The sequence below is a fragment of the Onychostoma macrolepis genome, chromosome 05 (genome assembly GCF_012432095.1).
Source record: "Onychostoma macrolepis isolate SWU-2019 chromosome 05, ASM1243209v1, whole genome shotgun sequence".
NCBI classification, from domain to species: domain Eukaryota; kingdom Metazoa; phylum Chordata; class Actinopteri; order Cypriniformes; family Cyprinidae; genus Onychostoma; species Onychostoma macrolepis.
The window spans coordinates 25,812,222-25,838,397 of NC_081159.1; the positions used below are offsets into that span (position 1 = coordinate 25,812,222).

General features: G+C 35.9%; 2 protein-coding genes across 7 annotated transcripts in view; both read right to left on the reverse strand.

Moving 5' to 3' along the window:
• Window positions 1-11,899, reverse strand: part of doc2b (double C2-like domains, beta) — a 300,599-nt gene extending 288,700 nt beyond the window's left edge. The window contains exons 1-5 of one of the 5 annotated variants that reach the window (XM_058776339.1): window positions 11,379-11,886; window positions 7,627-7,717; window positions 7,337-7,480; window positions 7,102-7,231; window positions 432-518 (exon numbers count right to left, since the gene is read on the reverse strand). In XM_058776339.1, coding sequence (XP_058632322.1) covers window positions 432-518; window positions 7,102-7,231; window positions 7,337-7,480; window positions 7,627-7,703 — 438 coding nt within the window. In that variant the 5' untranslated portion in view covers window positions 7,704-7,717; window positions 11,379-11,886. Of the gene's footprint in view, window positions 1-431; window positions 519-7,101; window positions 7,232-7,336; window positions 7,481-7,626; window positions 7,718-9,671; window positions 10,016-11,378 lie in introns of those variants that run through there. The other 4 variants (XM_058776336.1, XM_058776337.1, XM_058776341.1 and 1 more) reach the window with 4 other exon arrangements.
• A 2,064-nt stretch (window positions 11,900-13,963) lies between these two features.
• Window positions 13,964-26,173, reverse strand: tmem248 (transmembrane protein 248). Of its 2 annotated transcripts, XM_058775284.1 has the most exons (8): window positions 25,935-26,173; window positions 23,157-23,222; window positions 22,903-23,061; window positions 21,832-22,117; window positions 20,319-20,469; window positions 18,008-18,191; window positions 16,423-16,566; window positions 13,964-16,294 (listed from the first exon to the last, which is right to left on the reverse strand). In XM_058775284.1, the coding sequence occupies exons 1-8, from the start codon at window positions 25,935-25,937 to the stop codon at window positions 16,274-16,276; spliced, it is 1,014 nt and encodes a 337-aa protein (XP_058631267.1). In that variant the 5' UTR covers window positions 25,938-26,173; the 3' UTR covers window positions 13,964-16,273. The 2 variants fall into 2 exon arrangements, with proteins under 2 accessions (XP_058631267.1, XP_058631268.1); XM_058775285.1 differs by lacking the exon at window positions 23,157-23,222.
• Window positions 26,174-26,176: the final 3 nt, after the last annotated feature.

The following is a 26,176-nucleotide window of genomic DNA, read 5'->3' on the forward strand; positions in this document are numbered from 1 at the left end:
ATTAATATGTCAAAGGATGTGAAGCCACAAACCTGGCAAATTTTGCCATTTTCAGTGATTAGTTCTTCCTCATACCCTCTCATTATATCAAGCTGGTACATTTTAAACACAATTTAGTTTCTTGGCAGACTGATAAAAGCCTGTGCACCTGCAGTCCCGAGTTGAAGTGCAGCCAGGAAGTCTGATTGGACTTTGAGATTTTCAGTTTTGTTTGCAATATGCATCAGATGGTCAAGTGAACAGAATGTGGGCAGACTGTAGGCAGTCTGTCAGAGACTGTGTTGGTTCAGTATAGAAATAAGATCCTCTGGAACTAGATTTCTTATTCTATTATTAGTATTCCTCCCCTGAGCTCTCACATCTGAACAAAAACTAATTCAAAAGCACAAATGGGTTTGTTAAGCTTGAAGGTAAAACGCGTGGCACTGTACCTCTCTCCGTTCACTGCAGATCTTGCAAAGCCACTGAGCCCTCTTTTGACTGCCTGCAGTCTCGATTCCACATTTAGTGCACACCTTCTGCAACACAAACACACATACCATTAGAACATGTCAAACAAACACACAACCTGATAACTACTGTAAAATGTATTAAGAATACATTAATATATACATATACAAACACACGTTAATATATTTATACATAATTACAAGAAACTTATATATTCATATATATTCAATTTATATAAAAAATGTTATACTGTGATATTCTGTTAATTATAAATGTTTATGATTTAACAATTTCATCTTTCATCCAGTGAAAGGTCAGCTTTTTTGCTCAAAACAATATAGAGAAAGTGTACCACAATTTGTGCACCACCACTGTTCCTCAACTTTTTTTTTTTTTTTTACCTGCGAGATAATTGGCAACGCAATTTTTTTTGTGTGTGTGTGTGTGTGTGTGTGGATGCAGAAACCCGTCCACCCTGCAATCGTGCTGACTGTAAATGGCATCATCCCTCTTCACACTAAAATAAATTAAATTACAGCGGGAGATATTAGTGTGGACTCTGACGGCTTGGTTTTTAAGAATCAATTTGAAGGTGAGGGCTGGGATACGCTGTTGTAATAAGAAAAGAGAAAGAACCTTTAATCAGGCTTTATGTAATAGAAGACAAACACTAGACTGAAGTGCCGGTAATTTAGTTTTAGCAGAACTTCCATATACTTAAATTGCTTTGAGATGGAATGAGCGAGAGAAGAACAGAGAGAATGTGAGCGAGAGGGCACAAAGAAATCTCTTCAATTTCCGTTAAATACTTCTAAAGATCCCTCTGTGAGTGAGAGCCACCTCTAAAGCTGCTGTAAGCGGTTTAATATCACGCATAAAATGTCCCTACTGCTTGACAGATATCACTAAAATGGGTGTCTTGAGAAATCACACTTCACTCTGTGACAGCTCCAGGCTCTATAAAGGAAAAAAAAAAAAATGCAGCAATCAGAAAGCTTGAAAGCTGCCTTTTGTCAACTTAGACCAATGGCATGAGTTTAGAATGGGACTCTTTTTTTGGGTATTAAAAATAATGAAAACTGTTGTGAAATAATTCAAACTTTTATGAAATATGTTGTGAATTGCATATCAATTGCATATTTATTCTCTAACTGCTAGCTTTTCTTGAAAAACTAACACTAGCTTTCTTTTTTTCAATTCCATCTACTTTTTCCTTTAAAAACAAACAAAAAAAAAAAAAAAAAAAAACACTACGTTTCTTTTCTCTATATTGTATCTACATGCTTTCTTTAAAAAAAATAATTAATTAATTTAAAAAAAAAACTTGCTACATGTACTGCGTTAGGCTAACCGAGACTTGTCATAGCACTTGCATGTTGTTGCTCTCTTGTTGGTTTTGATTGCTTCTATTGTCCTCATTTGTAAGTCGCTTTGGATAAAAGCATCTGCTAAATGACTAAATGTAAATGAATTAAAGTTGTTCTGAAACAGTCACTCATATGAATCTAATACTGACAATTAGATGTACAGTAAAAAAAAAAAACAACAAAAAAAAAAACTTTTTTATTGCGTTTGTTTAGGGACCAATTCTCGTTAAGTAGTTGCTAATTAACAAGCATATTACTAGCATATTGGCTTTTTATTAGTGCTTATAAAGGACACGTTAATGCCTTATTCTGCAGGACCGTGTTTTAGATCCCTTACTCCTAACCCCACACCTAAATTTAACAACTACCTTACTAGCTATTAAAATTAAGTTTACTGAGGCAAAAGTCATAGTTAAAGTTAGTTAATAGTGAGAATTGGTCCCTAAATTAAAAAGTTACCAATTAAAAAAAAATAATGGTCCCACTTTATATTAGGTGGCCTTAACTACTATGTACTTACATTTAAATTAATAATTTGATACAATGCACTTAGTGTGTACATACATGTTTTTACATTGTACTTATATTTTTAAAAATACCTATATGTAGTTACATCTGTAATTAATTTCTGTAAATACATTTATAATTACACTGTTGACCCATCTCTTACACCTTAACCCACCCTTAAACCTACCCATACCACCAATCCTGTCCCTAACCTTACCCATATACCACCTCAAAGCAGCAAAAGTGTTTTGCAATACAGTATGAACACAATAAGTACATTGTACTTATTTTTTGATGTGAGTAGTTAAGGCCACCTAATATAGTGTGACCAAAATAATAATATGAGATAAGTTATTGTACAGATATAGTGTGCATCTTTAGTCATACTTACAATCATGGGTTTAACATTTAATTTAGGCATTTAACTCATTGATTTCTGCCTCTTAGTAGAATGATACTTTTCAAAGCAACTGGACTCATGATTTTCACCTTACGGATGATAAAACATCTGATATTCAACCTAGCAACAGCTTAGCAACCATCCAAACCAGAATAGCACCAAGCTAAAAAACACTCCAAAGACAGAGTGATTTAAAGTTTTTTTTTTTTTTTTTTTCAACAAATCTGGTAATTTTAGCAATAACTTACTCTCAGATTCCATATGGTATATGATCAACACAGTCTATTACATGTATGGCCATATAATTGTCTGAACACTGAGGCATTGCCAATCTAACAATAATAATGATCATTTCATTAATTTCCCCTGAATGTTGAAAAGCCATAGAAATTCCAGTGAGGTCTAGAAACAGCAGCTGTTGAGAATGATCACAGGTCATGAGAGAGCAGGAGTGATGTGAGCTCAGGGTTTCTGTAACAGATGCTCTGTCCTCACTGGCACAGACCTGCTGTTAAGGATCTCATTCAGTCTTTAGCACTCCTTAGTCCTGTGTCAAGTCACAGTGTGTGTCTGTCTCCAAGTAAACTACTAACTGTAATCCCAAAGTTCAGTGGAAAGTATCTGTCTTATGCCACAATGTGCAATATCATTATACTAAAGCAGTGTTTTAGTTACACACTGCCCCCTTGTGGTCACACTGAGAACAAGTGAAACTTAAATCGATATTTCCAATAACATGCTGTATTAAGCAATATATTATTTTTGATATGTATATTTAAGCATGATACCATACTACTTACAACACAGCTGCTCTGTCATGTCGGCCATTTTTTTTTTTTTGGTTAAGAATAGTACTGTTGTGTTTTGGGTAACATAAGGTCTGAGGCACATTATTTGAAGAGATTTTCATTTATTATCCTACATTAATACATAAATTACACACCATCGTAACTCAAACATGAGTCGTCATGTAAAGTCGCGTCCTTGTAGTTGTTGTAGTCTTTATTTAGCAACTGGTTAGCAAAAGAGAATGTTTCACTATTCATGTTTGAGGATTGATTGTGTGTAATGTTACAATATTTTTGTTATACACCACCAGTCAAAATTGTTGGGACTTCTTACCGACCCCAAGCTTTAGAAGTAAGTCTTTTATGCTCACCAATATTGCATTTATTTGATCAAAAACAAATTTAAAATGGTAAAATTGTAAAATATTATTAAGATTTAAAATTTATTGTTTTGATGACAAAACTTTCATTTTTCAATTTTCAGCAGCCAATACTCCAGTCCTCAGTGTCACACGATCCTTCAAAAATCATTCTAATATGCTGATTTGCTGCTCAAGAAAGTATTTGATGAATAGAAAGTTCAAAAGAACAGAATTTATTTGAATTTTTTTTTTTTTTAAACAACAAACAACATTAAAGGTCCCATGACATGCTGCTTTTTGGATGCTTTTATATAGGCCTAAGTGGTCCCTAATACTGTATCTGAAGTCTGTTTCCCGAAATTCAGCCTTGGTGCAGTTTTCAGCCTCTATGAGCCAGTCCCACAATGAGCTTTCCTTAGGACGTGCTGTTCTGTGTCTGTAGCTTTAAGGACGAGAGAGGCGGGGCAAGGTGGAGGGTGGGTGTGTGGCCTTAACCAGCTTGTGCTACCATGCGCTAATGTTGACAGTAGATGTATGGCAATGGCTCGTAGACACGCAGTCCTTCAAGCTTTTCAGTTTGACCCAGAATCTGATCCGGATGGAGAAGCACCTGATGAAGAAGTTGCAACTCAGCAGCTACAGCAGGACATCTCCGAATGGTTAGTTTATAATATAGTTTATAATATACGGTACTTTAGCTGGTTTGTTTATGTATGCTGTTTCAGTTATTATCATGTAGCTAATGCTAGCCATAGCCATAGGCTCGGATGAAGGAAGGAACTAAAAAAATACTTTGGTGTTCATTTGTACATCCAAACACTGAGCAACTATCACGCTTCGCTCGTTTGCAAGCCATGATGTCTCGCGAGGAAAAAAAAATATTGCGCTCGCCTCGCACGGTAGTAGCTAATTTTCTCATGGGCGGGCAAAGCAGAGAAAGGGGAGGTAACCTTTCCCTGTATGACGACATAAAGGGAAGATTCCAGATCGGGCCATCTGAGCTTTCATTTTCTCAAAGGAGAAGCAGTTTCGGTTTACACCTATCGCCATTTCTAGCCACTGGGGGACCATAGGCAGGCTAGGGAACTCATATCAATGTTAAAAAACCTCATTAAGTGAAAATTTCTTGCCATGGGACCTTTAACTATCCATCAGGTACTCTTATAAGCTATGATGTGACAACTAAAAAAACATAAACATTAGCCCTATCTTATGTGAGGGCAAGTTCTAAATCTTTTCTGCAAGTTCTAAATTGTAATGTACAGAAATCTTAAGGTTTGTTACTTTTTAAAACAATAAGGGAGATAACACTGGCACAAAAGTTGCACATACTTCAGTTTAAGGTATTGTAAAGAAAAACATATATGACTAACAGGGTTTGACATTAACTTTTTTGCTCACCAGCCACTGTGGCTAGTGGTTTTCCAAATTTACTAGCCACTCAGCATTTTCACTGGCCACAATTTTGTTGTTGGGAAATTACGTTTTAAATGACTTAATACTGCATACAAAAATTAACTTAAATTGATTTCCAGGTCATTTTTGACCTATTTAAAGGGCATTTTCCCTAACCATATTAAATACATGCATCATCTTTCATATCAAATTCTTACATTTTATTAATAATTTCACTTAAGATAATATAGGGCTGTTACCAATCATATGAAATCAGTATCTACAAAACCGATGTTTCCACTGCAGAAGAAACCGAAGTGACTGGAGCGGCATTCGGATGCATTACACAGATGGTTCAGTGTAGCTGAAATATAGCACAAATGCATTTACACTGCATGCAAAATTATAATTAATAGCATAAATAATGTTGTGAGCTCCGTATATATATATATTTTTTTTATCCGTATATATAATTTTTTTTTTTTTTCTTCCTCATATACAAATATGAAATATTGGGGGAAAAAATGCAAAGATAGGCTACTATGAAAGTAAACCGCCAGTAGGTGGCAACAAGTGACTGTCTTTTATAAGTCATTGAAGCATGCCTTCAAACGATTAGTTCAGACAGCTGATTCATTCAAGAATGAAGCAAGTGCCTGTCCTTATGAATGGACCACTGAATCATTGACTCAAATGATTCAAAATTCAAAAACACGAATCATTCATTAACAAAACACCGCTCAGAGATGCGCAACTGTTCTGCTGTGATCTTTGTTTGGAACTATCATCATTAACCAAATGGAGTCAACTTTCACAATATATCCTTTCAATAAATTCAAATTCAAATATTGAACTAAAATGTGCATTAACTACTCATTTTAACTCTTGTATAAAATGTTAAATTTGCAATTATAGTTTTGAGGGAAATCTTCACTCTCTTGGTCGTGTCATTTTGCTTAACTAGGCTGTATGTTACAAATATAAAAGCTAAGTTACATTTTTATGTTTCTTCTGTGTGGGGTTGAGTTCATTTGTTTTGATTTCTCCATGAGATTCTCTCATAGGCTGTGTGAGCCTCAACTGGCGAGACCTTGTTACTGATTATCCATTATCAATCGCCGTTTACACAGAACGTAATAAAATCAGAACCATTCTCGCCGAAATTTCGGTGCTTCCCTAGATATTTTAATCAGGTTAGTTGTCCGGACGGGCAAGTAAAATTCTCTTCTTTCACTTGCCCCTTCAAAAAAATCTACTTGTACCAGACAAACATTAATGTCGAGCTCTGCTACTGTATATAAAATTCAACCCGCCAGAGTGGCTAGTGTGAGTGACTGTGTTACCCGCCACAGCTGAAATCCACCCGCATCTGGCGGGTTGGCAGGTGTTAATGTCAAGCCCTTATGACTAACCAAAATAATTCAACAATAACATGGCTGATCTTACCCCGGTCTACCCTAATGTAATCCACAGACTTTATTTTAATCATTAATCCAAATCCTCCATTTCAAAAACCCATATGAAATTCCTGAGGGAAAAATGTGAGTTGTTCTCTTTAGGGTTTTGAATAACTTTTTTACTGCAGTATATAGCATACACACATGCATTGTGCACAGTATGCATATTTTCTGTATGCAAAGAATGCTTAGATGACTTCCGGACTGTCCTTAAATGTACAGATCTTTGCTGCCACTGTGTGGCGTTTTAGTATTACTGCATGAGCCCACAGATAGTTACTACATGGAAATGACTAAGCATACTTGCAAAAAGCAGTGAGTGTGAGTGTCAAGGGTAGAGAACATAATGTTTAGAAGATTTAGACCAGTTTGTACCATGCAGCAGTCCAAACAGAGGACGGACGGAGAGCTCAGCAGACCAAACACTTCTCCACACAGCAGGCACTGTGACAGGCCGTTTCCCACAGCAGATCTTCTCATGTTCTCCAGACGCTCCACTAAACGCCTGAAACACACACACATCTAAAGTTACAGAAGACAGGACATTGTGTGACAAAAGAGAAAAAGGCATGATAAAGCACAAATGTGATGCAGACTGATAAAGTCTTACCCAATCCGGTGTTGCTCAATGATCTCAAGCTGTTCAGCGCGGTGGATGACACTCATGATGAGATCCAGCTCTCTTTTCTCAAGTGTCTGAGCTTTCCTCTGTCTCTCTGACTGAAACGTGTGGAAGGACCAGCCTGTATGTAATCTGGGTGGAATACAGACACATAAACGAGACAAATATCATTCATCAGAAATCAATCACTATGATTGTCTTTTCCCATAGGCTGACTTGAAGAAAGACATGCTGAAATACAATTTGTGCAACAGATTTAAACAAACAAACAAACTTACTTTGCTCTGAGCGCTAGTTGTCTGTCATTGGGACAGACCCAGTGCTCATTCTCACTGCCAAACATGGTGTCTGACATGTTTTACTCTGGAGCTGTAACAGATCAGAATGACAAGTCAAAAATCATTATGAGAATATTCAGGTGAATTAAAGTACAATGTAAAAGTATGAAACAACAGTAGCAATATAAAGTAGGTTTGAGAATGTAATTGTCTCCGAGCGTGAATATAAATATATAATAAGCACTCAACTTCAACGTCACAGCCGCTCATTGGCTTTGACAGGTGTTAGCTTGTTTGTTGTGATGAAGCTTACATTCAATTATGTAAAAGTGGAAGGACGTGGCTCAACTGATTACTGGATTATTCATCTCACAACACCTGCCAAATGACAGTTTCAGACACCAGACACGAAGACATATTGTGCAGTCTAACATAAATCATTAAAATAACACTTTATGATGAAAATAACAGTACACTTTCTTATATGGAATGAGACTGTGTGTGTGTGTGTGTGTGTGTGTGTGTGTGTGTGTGTGTACACACACACTGCTTGGATCCTATTTATTTAATAATTGATGAGTTACATGCAAGTTAAATAAAGAGGTTGTGTAACAAAAACAAAAAAATACAATAAAACAAAAATACTTTGATCAAATAACGTATAGGCTTTGATAATATAATAAATAACAAATCGTAATATATTATTTTGGCTCATTTTTGCACTTATATCATATATAATGGAGAAACGCAGGCAACTAGCCACATTCACGTTTCAAGACTACTACTGAATTAACTTTATTTGGGAAACCTCACTCTTTTTATAGGGCAAGAAGAAACACTTTCCAGCTGAGCAGACAACTTGACATTTGTATTTGTAAGACTATTTAATTGATGTACATAAATCAGTTTTGATTAAAATGATTAAATTATGCATATTATTAATATAAAAATAAATATTTATTATTATTGCTTTTGTGTGTGTGTATATATATATATATATATATATATATGTGTGTGTGTGTGTGTGTGTGTGTGTGTATACACACATACGTACTTTATAATTGTATATAATAATATTTTTAATAATAATAGTACTAGTAACAACAACAATATATAAATAATAATAATAATTAAAATCACAATCATTATTATTATTTGTAATAATAAGAATTATAATTATTATTAGTTGTTGTTGTTATACATTTATAAATTATTAATATTAAAAGGCATTAAATTACAGGAAAACGATGGGGACATCACATTAAAAAATCTTGTTCAACAGATCTATTCATGCTGGGGTAAAACAAATGGATAAGATATTTGCTGTTGAAACAATCATGACTTTCAGTACACTGATAAAAATTATATATTTATAAACATTAAACCCATATAATGTATTGCGCATAAGTTTAAGTCACTTGCTCATTTCTCTTTCTCTCTCTTTCTAACACAGACACAATCTACACCTTCATGGATAAGCGAGGCCAAGTCTATTTACATTTCCATGAGAACTCCTGCTCTTTATTTGGCTCTGCTGCACAGGCCTCAGGCACAGATGACAACGGCTCCAACAAACTACTTAGTTACACTAGCAATACGTACAGCGTTTCCTCTCAAGCCAATAACTTTATTTCTAGAGAAAGAAAAAGTCTAGCAAACCCTGGTATTTACATGAAGAGTACAGATATCAAACAACCTCCAAGTTCTTGTGTACTTTCTTCCATTTGAATTTTACACGCTGCAGAAAACCCTGACTGATAACCAGTAGGGATTTCATTCAGAGAAAATACATACTCTCTAACTACTGTTTTTAACTTGGGATACAAAATGGCCAACCCATTCTCTCAAAGAAAACACCCATATCCTCTTGCTCATTCTAAATGACACAGAAAAAGGGTAGGCAGAGTTCTTATTACATTAACTACAGTTCTCTTACTCCAGGCAAGTCTCCTTTTTAAGACTTCAACATTCTGGCATCCATTCAAGTCTAATCCACTTAATAGCAGTTAGCAAACAGGCACAGACAGACAAGAAAGAGTGTTTACCTTACAAGAGGACAGATAAAGTGGCGTTACATTGACCGTCTCTCAGCATGAGAAAGTGAGAGTAGAGGAAATAAGGTGGCGGCGGCGGAGGAAACTCCTGATTACACTGATCTCAGATCAGGTTTGCTGCCTCACTTACCATGGATCAGGTCACATGACCAGAGCACAATTCATCCAAAACATCCTGCTCCTCCACTGATTACAGTGATTTAATAAAGAAACAAAAGAGTGACGGTGGTACAACCAAACTGAGACAGGCCTCATAGGTGCTAGCGGCTAAAGGCTTTACTATTGACCTGGCCTTTAAAATCGGTCAGTATAAATCACAATAATCTCATTCTCTAGGTCTGCTGCAGCACTAAACCGTTCAGAATAGAATATTAAGGGACGACTACATTGTAAAATTTCTTGTGGCGTAAATATGTTCATTGGTGATCATGCAATTAAGCAGCATGGGAAGTTGACAGTTGCAAAGACAGCATCTTTATGAAGTGTCTGAAGCGCCCAGTAACTATAAATGCAATGCAGTTAAAGTCGCTCTGTGCCAGCTTAAAATTATGTCTGTTCAGGCCCACCTCAAGCCCCTAGTATGAAAGTATACTGTTGTAATTGCCGTGTAAATGCATTTAAGCCACCTCTGAGCAGCATTAAACAGTCTGTGTAAAGACACCTAAATGCCACTTCACAGAAGCGCTTCCGTGTCATTTCTGAAGTGTAAATTTGGCATAGTATAAAAAACAAAGCATCTTTACACAGCCAAGTTAAGGCTGCTCTGTGCCTGCTTGAAAGTCTGTGTAAAGACACAATGCCGCATAAAAGCCAGACTAAATTATGCCTGCTCTGACCCACCTCAGCCCCTAGTATCAAAGTGTAGAGTTATCATTGTAAATGCATTTGCCGCATCTGAGCAGCATTAAAGAGTTTGTGTAAAGACATCTAACAAATGTCACTTCACAAGTGCCTGTCTCACCTTTGCAGCGTAAACTTGGCATAATATATGAAAACATAAAGCGTCGTCTTTACACAGCCTGCTCACAAGTCTGTGTAAAGATGCAATGCTGCATAAAAGCAATTACTGTGTAAGTGAATTTTTAACTTTGCAGTGTAAATTCGTCATTATTCCATACAATTACTTGTAAATATACCCTATAACTTCTGTTTTGCTAGCTTGTTTAATTGCAGAAGTTCAGTCAATAAAATGTTCAAACCAATAAAATCACCTCAAGCTCATAAAAAAAAAAAAAAAAAAAACTATCTGCACACTTTACCACTTGTAAACATATCAATGTCATTGCCTAGTGTTATTAAAGACACTTTTCAAACAAAACATTTCACAAAAAGAAGTTTGTAAGGCTTTAAGTGATAAAACAACAATAAAACTTCTGCGACCTGTTCTAGTTGGATCACGTTCAGAGTTAATGTGAACTTACACGCTAAACACCTGTGTGAAATTGAAGAGAGACGACTTCAAAAATACACTAAAAACACATTGAGAGCAGATGGCTAGAAACAAAAATCGTTCAGAAAAGAAAGTGAAGCTGATTTGAAGAAAATTTCTGTCCCCATTTGCTTGGGCTTTAATATCATGTTATCTAATGTATTTGCCAACTGACAATCACATATTTCGTTTAAAAACAACTGCTTAATTCCCAACCAAACAACATGAAAGGAAACAGATGGTCTAAACACAACAACAGCATGACTTACCTTGATACGTGATGTTTCCAATGGAAACAACCAAAAGTTGTTATTTATTTTCTTCTTAAATACCTCAAATACCTGTCGGACACAAACCCCATTGGCAGGGTCAAAGCTGCGCACACCCAAAAAAAAAAGGTAGCAGGTGTCACAGAAAACAAGGTAATCCCGTGGATAATGGTGTGAAGGTGTTTACTGTGAGAGCGCGCGTGCTGGAGGTTTGGTGGCCGTTTTGGCGGACAGCCACGCAGTAGTTTATCTCCAACTCTGCGAAAAGAGCGCGAGGGGAAAATCTGAGGTCACACCTTCCCACCACAGCAGATGCTGGAGCGCTGACCACGTGCTCCCTTCCGGGCGAGCGCGCGCAAGTTTCCAAGGTGAAAAGAGGAAGTGCAATGAATCAGTGGAATTATTTTTTACTAATTAAATCAGAGCGATTACCTTTATGGTAAAACTAAACACAAAAATACAGCTAACCTCAAAAATGCGTGAAACAAAATACGGAGACGCCAGGTGCCGCAATGCAGAACATAAAAGTAGATTAATATTGTGTCTGTGACGCAGTAGGAATAAATACAAATACTTAAGAGTTTTAAAACATGAATTTTCATTAAATTAATAAATATTAATAAGTCACAGACCAAACTGGAAAAAAATGAAAGGCAAACACTGGAAACTCTGGGCATCTGTGAATTGCTACCTGCCAAGAGGCCAGTGTCTCTCCTGTGTATCTTAGCAACAGGCGCTTGTGAAAAAAAGTACAGCACGCACACACACAGACACAGGAAGAGGAAAAAACTGTTGGAAAGTAGCATGCTAAGCCACCAATAAAATGTTCTTATCCCTGAGGTATTAAAAAAAAACAAAAAAACAGACGTGGAGTTAGTACTGACAGGTGTATTTTTCTGCCTGCAGGTTGCGTGGGAGTTTTTGTTCAAACGTCTGTGCTTCTCCTGAGGTAAGATCCTTATTGTTTGAATCTATAAATGCAAATACATGAATCTCCATGAACATGATTTTACCTTTATGTTCAAGGCATAGGCCTACAGAAAAACACTATGGGGTGCAATATAGCCTACAATGCACAAAATTCAATTTCAAACCAAAATGCCTATTCATCAGAGATTCCTGATAACGTTTTCAAGACTGATAATGATAAGAAATGTTTCTTGAGATCCAAATCAGCATATTAGAATGATTTGACGTGACACTGAAGGCTGGAGTAATGTCTGCTGAAAATTCAGCTTTGCCATCACAGGAATAAATTACCTTTTAAAATATATTAAAATAAAATCTAATTGACCGGGCTGGGAGACCAGCTAAAACCAGCCTGACCAGCTAAGGCTGGTTTAAGCTGGGGGTTTTCAGCAGGGATCTAATATTTCATGTCAATGCAGCTTTGGTGAGCATAAGAGCATTAAATAATCCTTACATTAATAATCAAAACATTAAATAATATTACACAAGTGTTTTTATTTATTTATTAAGATGTGGTTTTAAATGTTTATTAAAATATGTGTGATTGTTAAGTTTATAATCCAAACAACTTTTCAATTTCAACTTATTTAAGCTACGTAGTGAACACAATAAAACCACACTGGAACACATTCAGATAAAAGGTGATTATATAATGAAAGCAGACTTTAAATGGAAATGTTAAATTTTTTCAAGAATTTCTATTGTAGAGAATTTTTGTTTTAATGCTTAAAACATATTAAAAACCAAAAGAACTGACATATTTTGAGTGTATGACTCCATTACATATTTCTTGATGAATTGTTTTGTGTTATGGTTTTATTGTTTAAATTAGAAAATCTGTTTCAACATGCCCGAACAATTAACTTTTTTCCCCTGGGCAATAACAGTGAAAATGATCAATAGCTGTTTTCAGTCAAAACTTTTAAATTATGTCTCTACAGAAACTATGAGAAATAAATTTTAAAAAAGTGCACAGTTCTAACAATAAATCGCTTGATTAATGACTGCTTTAAAAACTCTTTAAGGTGTATATTGTTGCTTACTCATCTGATAAAGTAGAAAGTAAATGCTGAAATGTCAAGCTCTCATTCCTCAGGTAAACTGGCTGCGGCAGCAATCAAATCCGTTATTGACAGAAAATACAATTAGTTACGCACAGATGGCCTTGAACAGAATAGAGTGCATCCGTCATGCCCTCCACACAAAACCAACCACTTCAGTTTCTGACTTGTTCAATAGCAAACTGAGAATATATCTTGCTTTCCATTTTCCACTAATGGATGTTACATTGTTTTATTATTAACCTTGATCTGTAAGATTAGAGTCAAATAACAATTTTAGATTAAATTAGTGTTATCATGAAGCAAGAAAAAACTTGAACCACACTCTTAAAAATAAAGGTGCTTAAGAGGTTCTTCAGCGATGCCAGAACCATTTTTGGTTCCAAAAAGAACCATTCAGAACACTTTTGTGAAACCGAAAGGTTCTTCAAATGTTAAAGGTTCTTTATGGAACCATTTAGACAAAAAGGTTCTTCTATGGCATCGTGAAGTACCTTTTTTTCTAAGAGTGCATGAAATTGTTCTTTATTAAGACAAAACACCAACAACACAAAGTCAGTTTTCTCAGATTTTATTCAGCAAAGCATGTGCCTACGATATCTTACAAACAGAACAAAAACAGAGGGATTGTTCTCATACAAACAGGTCAGCAGGTAGAACATTTACAATCATGCATCATGACGAGTCAAAGGGCTCGCGACACCTCTCGTCAACACGAGGAAACCGGCGAGAGTTTGCGCCGCAAGTTCAGACAAGGAAAGGACCTTCTACCACTTACAAATACACTTCACTCAAATGCTACGAGCCCAAAGGAAGGACGAGGGGGAAGATCAATATGATCTGAGCATCAGGCAGCATCCATGGAATTTGTTGTCATTTTCCATTGTCCTCCAGCAGCACTGAAAGGCCAACTTTAATGAGCGCAGAAATTATGCATTATGAAGCAGAATGCTCTCGCTATCAGAAAGGCTCCTATAGCCATCAGAACAGTTTGAACTCATCTCACGATCCCAAAAACAAACTAGACGTGAGCAAAGGTCTCAAAAAAACAACAACCCACAAACGCATCAGTCGAACGTACAAATAAACGCCCCAAATGCAAGATATTGCTATTCAAAGAGGTTTCAAAGCATCATTTAGCATTTTTTTTCAAACTCGAAAATCTATCAAACTAGTTATTGTAGGATGGATTTGGCGAGTAAAACAAACAAGTGTTTGCTCTTATGCATCAACAGAAAAAGCACAAATGAATTCCACCCTTTCCCAACCGTTACTGCAGTTTTGACTCCGAATTGGATATGAAATGGAGAAGTCAGTCAGTGTGAGCAGTACATACTCAAAATGGATACAGCAGATTGATCCGAAGGAGGAAACGGGTCAAAGACAGTGTGGTGAACATGGGTGAGACAGTGCAAAGGCACATTAGTGGTTGGATGCTTGTTTATTATGGGCTTTAATACAGGGTGAAAGAAGGGGAGTGCTGATGAACCGTGACTGATGCAGCTTAAGAGGGCCACAATTAAGCAAGGCATGATGGAAAAATGGGTTTGTCGATAAAGAGCAGTGAAACTTTGTAGGTGGAGAGGACAAAGATGCTTAAAAGCTTGAACTAGACAGAATGAAGGAGGAAAGCACTCTCTCGTAATACTTCTCATGCGATATGACGCATGATATGCATTTCATTGGGTGGAAATGAAAACCTGTTCAAATGTCAATAAGAATAGCTAAATAAGGTTTGGAAGGCAAAAAGACAATTAAGATTAAAACAAAACAGAAGCATTGCTTAAGTATCAAATGAGGCATGAAACGAAACAATAAAAAGGCAAGAAACACAATGGATGAAGGTAGAAATGGTTTTGTAAAAAACAAAACTGGAAAGTAGTGTGATTACAAAAAATATCTACAATAATGATTTACATTTTTTAAACTACAATGTTAAATGTACAAGAGATCGATGCTGCATCACTGCTGTTAATTTGCTGATTTTACAAATACATTCATTTGAAGTGACCAGAAAGAGACGTGAAGCCCAAAGCCATTAATCACTGCGTTGTTTTAGATTTCAACACAAATCCATCGATCCAAGAACAGGCATTTTACCTTGATTCACTAACATGGTGACATTCTGTGTAAGATGTTTTGTTTTTATTTGCTTTTAAAAGGAATTTATTCAAGCACTGTGTCAACTTCCACTTGGGCATCTCATTTAGACACATTCACAATAAAACCAGCGTGGGTTCGATGATAAAAGAAGCATGTCGAACAGAAGCCTGCTGTCATCTCTAGTGGAACTCGTCCAAAAATCATGACCAGCAGGTTGATCATGGTACATGGCAGAGATCCACGCATCTGTCCATCCTCAAAGAGGAATCAAAAGAAATGCCACTGCAGAATCTGCAATGGACACATATGAAAGAGTCGGTTAAGACAAAGACACAAGAGGAATGACAAGGCAAAGGTCACCTCCAGAGAAATCAAATGTCATAGGAAGTGATCTGATCAAAAACACAAAGAGCGAGCGTGAAAAGGGATCAGATTTAGTGGAGGTGATATTCCCCATTGGAACATTTCTAGCCAAACACTGTCCTCTGTTGATACTGGATATACTGAACATTTACAGGATGGCACAGGGTGCAGGGGGAAGCTCAGGCAGACTGCTTCTGTACTGAATTTAAGAGTCCTATCATTATTTACACAGTAGATACAGGCACTTAAAAGTCTTTGGTTGGAGTGACCCAACATTGCAGAGTAATGCATTCACAGAGCTTTTTATTTTTTTGCACCCTTCTCTTGGGTTCAGTAGGCAACATGTAGTTTTCTCACTTCCCTTTCCGATATGCTTCGGTTCAGATGTTCATGTCCCATTTATCCCGCAGACAAGGCCACCTGTGAGATAAACAGGCACTTTTAGCATTCAACTAGTACACATGTTTGTTGGGAGCTGGATGACGACATTAAAATGTCAGCAACTGCACAACTTCTCTACTACACACATCTCATATACAAAGTCGTACCTTTTCTGGACAGAAATCTGGGTTGTTCTGTCGAACTTTGCCAGGCCTGCCCTTGATGACTGCATAGCAGAACATTGTGATGACCATCACAAACAGGAAGTAGCTGGTGTGCATGAGGTGCAGGTTAATGAGAGAGCGATCGTCCTATCAGGAAAGAGAGCACACGCTTGAATTATAGTGAGGATATGACAACCTGCACAACACAACTTGCCTCTGTGTTAAAATGTACAAAAAATAACAACACAGTTCATATTCTGTATAGTAATTCAAAGTGATAAAAAGTGAAAACTTGTGACCATTACCCATATGGTCACAAATGACTGTTTTATTATTATTACTGGCATCAGTCTGATTAGGGTGATACAGCAAAATAATGTCACTTTTTAATACTAGTATATTATAATGTGAATACTGTATTTAAAGTATACATTTATGAATCAATATAAAAAAATTAAATAAAAGGTCACAGTTTATATTAGGTGGCCTTAACTACTATGTACTTACACCAAAGAATAAGTACAATGTACTTTTTGTGTTCATACTGTATTGCAAAACACTTCTACTGTTATTGAGGTGGTATATGGGTAAGGTTAGGGAAAGGGTTGGTGGTATGGGTAGGTTTAAGGGTGGGTTAAGGTGTAAGGGATGGGTCAACAGTGCAATTATAAATGTAATTACAGATGTAATTACGTATAGGTATTTTTAAAAATATAAGTACAATGTAAAAACATGCATGTACTCAATAAGTGCATTGAACCAAATGATTAATTTAAATGTAAGTACATAGTAGTTAAGGCCACCTAATATAAAGTGGGACCAAATAGAAAACCCAACCCTTCGCTAGTGTGTTGTGGGTGGTTCTCAGAAAATCACTATATGGTTTCCGAGGCCCTGTTTACTGGTATTAATGAGTTTTCATTGATCCGATCACAAGTGGACAAGATTAACTCTTTCCCCACCACTGATGGGATTTTTCATCATTTATGAGACAGTGCTTCCCTCGCCTTTGAACACACTGAAAGCCAGACAATTCTGTCACTGTTATACAGTAGGGGGTGCTATTACACATTTTCTGAAAGAGTACTAAATGTCTGGATCAAAACTCAGTGAAAAAGCAGCACAAACAAACACGTATATAAGCAGATGCATATGTAAAATAACATGATCTTCAAACATTAAACCTTACTGAATTAAATGTAAACCCAGAAAGTGTAAACCAGGACTGTGCAAACTTTGGGGGTGTTGATGGAAGTAATCTACTCCATCTATGTTTTGATCGTATTGCTGAATCCGGTTTGGACAGAGTCTTTGACAAAAACATTTCTCAGGTTTTTGTTCAAAATGTTTTTTAAACATTTAAAACGCATGTTTTAAACCAGGTGTAAACAGTAATGCATCTTGGCAGACCACTTGTGATCTGGATAACGTATCCTAATACCAGGTATAAACAGGGCTTATGCGTTTGTTTGTTGCTATGTCGTTGCTATGTCATTGCTAGGGTGTTTTGCCTGCTGTTAGTACTGTACTTTCACAAGGAATTAAAAAAAAAAAACACACACACACACAGAGATGATTCAGCACTCACATCTGGAACGATGACAGTGAGCTTGGGATTCAGTGTGTGATACACCTTCCCAATGGCACCTTTGTAACACCAGAACGGGTTGTACTCCTGCGTGTACTTGGTGTCTGAATCTCGTGCTGTAGTGAAAATCTTGTACCAGGATGTGGCATTGCTGTAGGTCTCTGGGACACAGTGAGGTGGCTGCCTGCAGAAGATTTTCAAAACAAGGTATGAATTTCTCGTTCTAGATGAAGAAAACTCCAGTTAGGACCCTTAAAAAACTAGTCTCAGTTATGGAACACAAATTTGCACTATGCTCCAAGTCTTCCATGTGCCCACTGTGTATGTTCTTTTTGTTTTGCCTCAGCTGTCTAGGTCAGTTAAAGGGATAGTTTGCCCAAAATTTACTCACCCTCAGGCAATCCAACATCTAGGTGATTTTTTTTTTTTTTTTTCAATAGAACAGAAAAGGCTATTTTTAGCTGAACCAAGGCCCTTGGTTATTCATAAAATGCTGTAGCCAGCTCAGTAGCTACCAGCACTTGAGAGTCATATCAGGCAAGACAAAATTAATACCTGTGGCTCCTGATGATATATTGTGGTCTTATGAAGCGAAACGATTGTTCTGCGCAAGGAACTAAACATTATTTACAACATTATTACCTGTAATTCATAGCCTCAGGCAAACAGTCCGGAGAATCTTTTCCATTAACTGGTTCTTTCAGACAGTTCGTTTCAATGGACTGGTTCAAATAATTGATTCATCAGTTTGTTTACGTAACCATGCAATGATGTCACATACATACGCAATATATTATATTATTTAAACACCCAATAATTATGTGAAACATGGCTGTTTTACAAAGTAGACTTACTCAACTCACCTTTTTTATGTTAAACTATGAGAAACCATTTCTCCTCTTCATTTCAGTGCTCAGTTCACACATGCTCGTATCATTAACCCAGTTCTTCAGTTCGAGTTAACCGATTCATCCAATTCACTTAAAAGAACCGGCTCAAATTAACGTTTCTTTTGCGAACCGGACATCATTCTGGACCGTTTGACTGAGGCTATAGATTACAGGTAATGATGTTGTAAATAAAGTTCAGTTTCTTGCACAGGTCGATCATTTTGCTTCTTCAGACATCAAAATATCATCAGGAGCCACAGGTATTAATTCTGCCATTATATGCTTTTTTGACATTCAATTGCCAGAAGCCATTGACTTGCATTTTATAAATCAACAAAGACCAGGGTGTAAACTAATAATTATATTTCAGTGAACTTTAAGTTATGCACTATAGCGAGAGAGAGAGAGAGATCTCCCACTGTGATGCGCTTTCATAACAGAATTCAATATATTTCTCATTCTATAAAGTTTTAATTATAATGCTAGGTTTATGGCAGATTTGTGCTATATTGTCATTTACAATTATCAAGTGATTCCTGAAATCGACTGAGCGTTTTCAAAGCCATAAGAATTACAAAAACTATTTTAATCGAAGTATGCCTATTGCTGAACAAATATGACGAAAAAACAACACCTATGGATTACAGTTGATGTTCAGTTTCTTGCACAGGTTCATCAGACATCAAAATATCATCATCATTAATTTTGTCTTGCCAATATATGCTTTTTTGACTCTCAAGTGACAGAAGCTGCTGAGTTGCATTTTATAAATCAGCAAAGACCAGGGTGTAAACTAAAAATTTTCTTTACTGTTCTACTAAAGAAAAATCTACATCTCTGATGGATGCAAATTTTCATTTTTGGGTGAACGAACCCTTTAAACACTCATTTCTGAGGTCTTAGCTACTCAGCACACAAACAATCAAATTTACAGAGAAAAAACAGATGAAAACCTACAATATTTGATATGGCAAAATACAAAAAACATAGTAAGGGAAAATTAGGTAAGATTAAGTTGTACTACTCCTTTATCAACAAACTGTGTATATAAACATATTTACAAAGAGTTTATCATACCAGGCATATTATTGATAACTAAAACATGCGTATATTCTATATATACATTTTTTTTTTTTTTAATCCACATCTACTTATTTGGCTCAGCTTACAGGAAAATGAGCTTTCCTTCCAAATGCAAGAACAAATATTACTAATATTTAAAAATATTTTTTTTAAATTTTCCAGTATCCCTACAGAAGACAAGTGGTATGTAACTACTTTTGTGTGTACTGTTGAAAACTACTGCACTACATTTGAATATTAGACTTTTTTTCTAGTTTTAGCTTTGCTGATAATAACAGAAATCCTGATTTATAAGTAAAACTATACACAAAAATGTAAGGTGACTTATGGACACTTACACTGTGACTGGGAAGACATTACTGGCTGCTGTGATGGTCATACAGGTGCTGAAGACCATCTGCTCACAACGACCATGCAGAACGCACTCATCTGAGTTCCAGGCTACCGGCAGAGTGAATGTGATGTTCATCTCTTCATGGGCCTCTCTGCCTTTAATGACACAAACACACCCACACAGAGTCAGCATGTTCTGCAAAACAAAGGGAGCTTAGATGTGCCTGCAAGTGATATCTAGAAGGTATTCAGCTCCGGCCTCTCTCCCACTGATATCCCTTTGTGCACAACGGACCATTGTTTTAACTGGGCTACATTCAGCCAAAACACCAGGAAAGAGACTGGTTGAAAAACAACAACATCACAGCGACGACTTTCCAATCTCATCCGTTTGACTGAAAAAGAAAGTCAACAAGGCTGAATTCTGTTCAAAATTTTGGTTTGGAATTTTGCTCAAAATTCTCATTTGAGAAATAATATAATATAATCATAATATGTTGTACATTACTATTCAAATATTTGAGGTTAGTAAGATCAAAAGTGATATTAATGACGTCACAAAAGGAAAAAAAATATTTTTTCCACAAAAATATTAAGCACAGCTGTTTTCAAGATTGGTAATAATAAGAAAGGTTTCTTCAGCACCAAATCTGCATTTTAGATTGATTTCTGAAGGTTCATGTGACACTGAATTCTGGATTTTAATCTGAATTTTGGAATAAATGACATTTCAAAATATATTTAAACTGCAATAATATTAAACAACATTACAGCTTTACTGTATTTTGATCAAATAAATGCAGCCTTGGTGTGCATAACAGACTTTTTTCCAAATATATTTTAAAAATTTTCTTCTGAATGGTACTGTATGTGAAATAGTACACAAATATGAGTTTCATTGTTTGCAGCCATGAATGCTTTTTCAGCTAATACTGCCCACAACACAACGTGTAACAATAAAGACATTTGGTTTGGTTCTCTTAAGTATTTTTCTTAAGAGGAAGAGGGGAAAATGTAATAATATGATGATCTCAATCACAAGATGCAGTAAGCCACAGAGAAGGAGTCATCGCTGTTTTTCATAACTGACAATTTCATGATGCAGCAGACACAGCATAAGGAAGATTTTCTAACTGATAAGCATCTAGAAAATGCATTTTCTCTAAAACACACCTATAAGTTAGCCAGACCAATTTTATTTTGGCACGATTTCAACGGAAGAAGCTAAATATATGTTATTATTATTGTCAGGCTTTATCTATGATTTGAGTATGTTTTAATGGTCTTTCCTCACTGGCGAATATAGCTGTACACATTCAAACACAGGTAGTTTCCTATCAAGGAAGTGCAAAATTCTTATTGCTTAGTAAATATGCAAGTTGGGAAAGTCTATGAGAAAAACAGCTGAAAAAAAACAGCTGACAAAATCACTGACCGCGTGGAGGTATGTTATCAGATGGCACACATCCAAGGTAAATTTCCAACAAGCACATACAGGTTAAAAAAATAGAGACATACCAGCAAGGCCAACTTGCTGCCCAAGCACACTGGCATAAAGGTGGGTAATATTGCGCGAGTAGCCCCCAAATGGCCTCAGTGGATCCAGGGTCAATGTGATGGGCACAGAGATGTTGATCGGCCCCGGGTCCTCCAGCAGGGGAGGTGACTGGGTGCTGGATCGCGTTTGACTGCTGGTCACTGTGCTGTCTGGAGTGATGGACTCATTCAAGTTGTGCTTGAGGGTCTCGTTTTCTGAGATGCAAAAGTCAAGCTCATTGAATCGGAGAAGAAAGGTGTTCCAATCCTAAAGGGATACAAAAAAAAATATAAAAGTTTACAAAATTGATCAATTCCAAAGTAAAGTTCATCTCCGGCATTTCCTGATCAATAATAATGCCCAGGTGAACATGATTTTCATACCTGTATGTCTACTACAGTGTCATTATTAATTGAAACTATTAAAAACTGTTTGTCATAATTGAAATAATGCTGAAATAAAGTATAATGTAATATTAGATGGGAAAAAAAGGACATGAAATTAAGTATGCTATTTAAATATAATCTTGTTTCAATGGTCTTTCCCCACTAAAATGATAAAGCTTTATACATTTGAACGTATGTAGTTTTCCGTCAAGGAACTGTAAACTTCTAAAAGTAGAAAACATTTATGGTAACTGAATTTAAATATAGAGAGAGAGAGAGAGAGAGATTTTATTAAACTATAAAATAAATACATAAATAAACAGAATATAATTTTTTTAATAGAAATGTAGCCTTGACTGACTGAAATAAACATAAATAAATAAAATGAATACTAAATTTAAAAAAATAAAATTACTAAAACTGAAATAAAATAAAATGTAAATTAAATTTATATAAAAATATTAAAACAAAAGTATCACAAATTACATTACTAAAATGAAAAGTGAAAATATAAAATAATGAGTTAATTTGAAATCTCAATAAATACTATAATAGTATAAAATAATACTAAAATAACACCCACCTACTTATCATTAACCATTACATTCTCAAGTATTTTCAAAGGTTCACAGCTCAAACATTAACATAAACCAAGGCCTTTCCTACCTCTGTCATTTCAGGTGATTTGATTTCCTTGATCTTAAAGAAGTATCCTATAGTGAGGAAAGCAATAGCCACAGCACTGACGCTGACCATAAAAATGACCAGCGGTGGACGGTTACTTATGTAGGTCTTTAGATTCTCCAGTGGATTCAACAACAACACCTGCAACAAGAGAAAAAAGAAGTCCCTCAAGCTTAGGGAAACTTTCACCTACATCAACACTGGCATTGAATTCATGGGCACTGAATCACACTCACGCCAGTAAATTCTGATTTACGTCTGACATCTTCTGAATAAGAACCGGTTTGTGTTCTTAATCTTACCTGTAAGGCACAAAGGTTTGCTAAGCACAAACATATGGCTCTAAGTCAACATTTGGGTCTGATTAGTTTATTATTTGTTCTCTCTTCACCTCTATGTATGACAAGAGCTGAACTGTGAAGTTTTACAACTTGCTTTAGAGTCATTAAGACACGTGTGCGCATCTAAACACCAGTCAATGGCAGATCTGGATTCTAAGTCTTGCTTCTGGCGCACTATATCAATATTAACGAGGATTACTCATTACAAAATCAAATATTATTGCAGCTTAAGAATAATTAGAGGACTATAACTCAATTGTGTTGAAAACAACCAGAGATACTGTCAAACAGTTTAGGGTAAAAATACAAGCAGAAACGCCACACCCCACACATATACTAGAACAAACACTGGATGAATGAGTTGACAAAAAGATTAAAAAGAGACAATCCTATCAGTAAATAACCTAACATCTTCTGCGTGGTTGAAAAACTGTTTTACACCAAAAGACAAATATCTTAAAACAATTAAATCTTGCCACTATCAAGAAACCTCTTTTCCTTAACTTGCAGGAGCAACAGCGTGGCATGGATTACAAGCTCATGCTCGTTTGTGCATTATGCAACATATGTAAAACAACCTCACATTATCGTAAATTGAGGCATTATTTTCCATCATTACAGCTGTATTCTGAATACGAAAATAAATTCACCAAGATCAACAATCTATCATTTTTTTCTTCTAAATACTGGACTGGAGTTGTTCAGCTTCATTAATGGTTCTTTAATGTGCATTCTTCATCACATGATCTCATCGATATTTAACTTAATTCAGTGAGTGATGTATAATTGCATGTTCAAGAGCCATTAACTTGCTTGTCGCGATTCTCTGATTGGTGGACATTTCTCTGCAGAATCATGGATGGGTCTTTTTTTTATTTTATGAAGAATTCTTATGTTGAAAATGATTTTTTTTTAAACAAGCTCAAATAATGTGAACTGATGGTTTCAACAGAATCAACCTCATAGCTCACAATATGTCTGTCTTTAAGGTTTTACAAATTATTGTTAAAATTAAAATTAACTGAATAAATTGGGTTTTTACTTCTGCTGCACCCTCCACCTTATTTTATTTTTTATGCATTTTGCAACTTGAATGTGGCTTCCATGGACAGCTGCTTCCAGTTATTTTCACTGAAAAAAAAAGTCCATTACTCCTCTTGATATTGAAAAATTATATTTTATCATATTATTTAAATGCATTATTGTAATCTTATAATGCAGTATAGTTTTATTGTTCACTGCATTTTTGTATCTAGGCCTATGTAAGTTTATATAATTATGGCCAACTATTGAATTTCCTATATGCCACCTCTAAAAGTCTGTGAAATGCCATTAAACAACACAGACATTTTACAAGATTTCATAAATAGTATCTCTGAATTGTCCCATATTTGTTCTGTTGAAACAAGAAACGATCTCAAGTATTGACAACAGACTGTTGTGGGAGGTATTTTTTACAAACATTTCTTCCTCATAAGTTGTAAAGTAGAAGCAAATCAGAATAGTAAAATTCCTTATGATTCATATCATTATTTTTATAGACAGGGGTCTAAGAGGCAGTGTTTTTTTTTTTTAATTAATTTTTTTTTTTTTTTTTGTGGGACAAACCAATTCTCATTAATCTTTTATTAATTATTTTTATTAAAAAGTTTATTTACTGAGCAATTGTATTGGGTTCTTTATTGTGTTGGAATATGTATATTGTGTATTTTCTGTAGTTCTGTAGTTCCAAATTTTAAATATTTTTTCCCCATATGAAACGCAAAAGATTTAGCTGTTCATAAAACCACAAATCATGGTGACCATGCCTGTCAGTTTTTAAAATCATCATGAAATCAAAATTGATCACTTTTATTTATTTTACGGGATTTTGAAGTGTTAAATTATTTCTCCACGCACATTTTTTAAAATTAATCTATCCTCACGAAGTGTGTAAAAAAAAGCCATTAAACAGTCTGTATAAACAGACCTTTCACAAAAAATGTCAATTCATAAAATTCGTATTTCTGTTTCGTTAGGTCCTATACTTGATCTGTTGAATCCAGAAATGACCTCAAGAACCAACGTTAGCAACAGACTACTGAGGCAAGTAATTTGTATTTATTTATTATTATTATTTTTTTAACATTTCTTACTCATAAGTTGTAAAGGAACCGTTAAAAAAACAGAATCATTAAGAAAAAATAGAAATCATAATCGTTAAACTCCTTAGAATTAGCTTCCCTATTTTTACAGACAGGGATGTAGCCGGCAGGTACACTCGGTTATGTATCTTATTAGACTGCCGATGACGGCCTGAATCTCTCGACCTCTTAGTCATAGTCTGCAGCACATATCCGGCTGTCAAATCTACACGACGGCTGCAAGTCAAACTCCAGTGAGCTACCTAGAAAGTATTTGTGGGGCATCACTGACGGGTTTGTGACACCTATAAATGCAGTAAAGACAGGCGACCCACTATGTTTTGACACACAGCCGACATCTAGCTGCCTGTATTAGCTACGAGCTCCGATCTGAACGTCACGTATCATTACCTTCCCACAAAAACAGCTCAATCTGGCAACATGCAATGCGAGCAGCTATGCGGCTACCTAGTTACACAACCATTCTCAACCACACAAATACGACTTTTTAAGCGATTAACGTAAAACAAGCTGGAAATCTCAAACTCACCATTTTGCCCCCGCGAGTGCGTGCGTACGACAGCTGCAGGCGGCTAAAGCTAACAGACTCGAGCCTAACGGGCCTGAGCGACAAACACACAGCTGACAGCGGTATAAGAGTGCACAACACTCCTTCCCATTATTTGCACGTGCGCTCTATTCTCAAAACACGGTTTTATTTTGTCTTTACGTCTGTAGCGAGCTGCTGCTTGACGGAAACTGACTGTAGATGTCTTCTGTGTTTAGGAACCA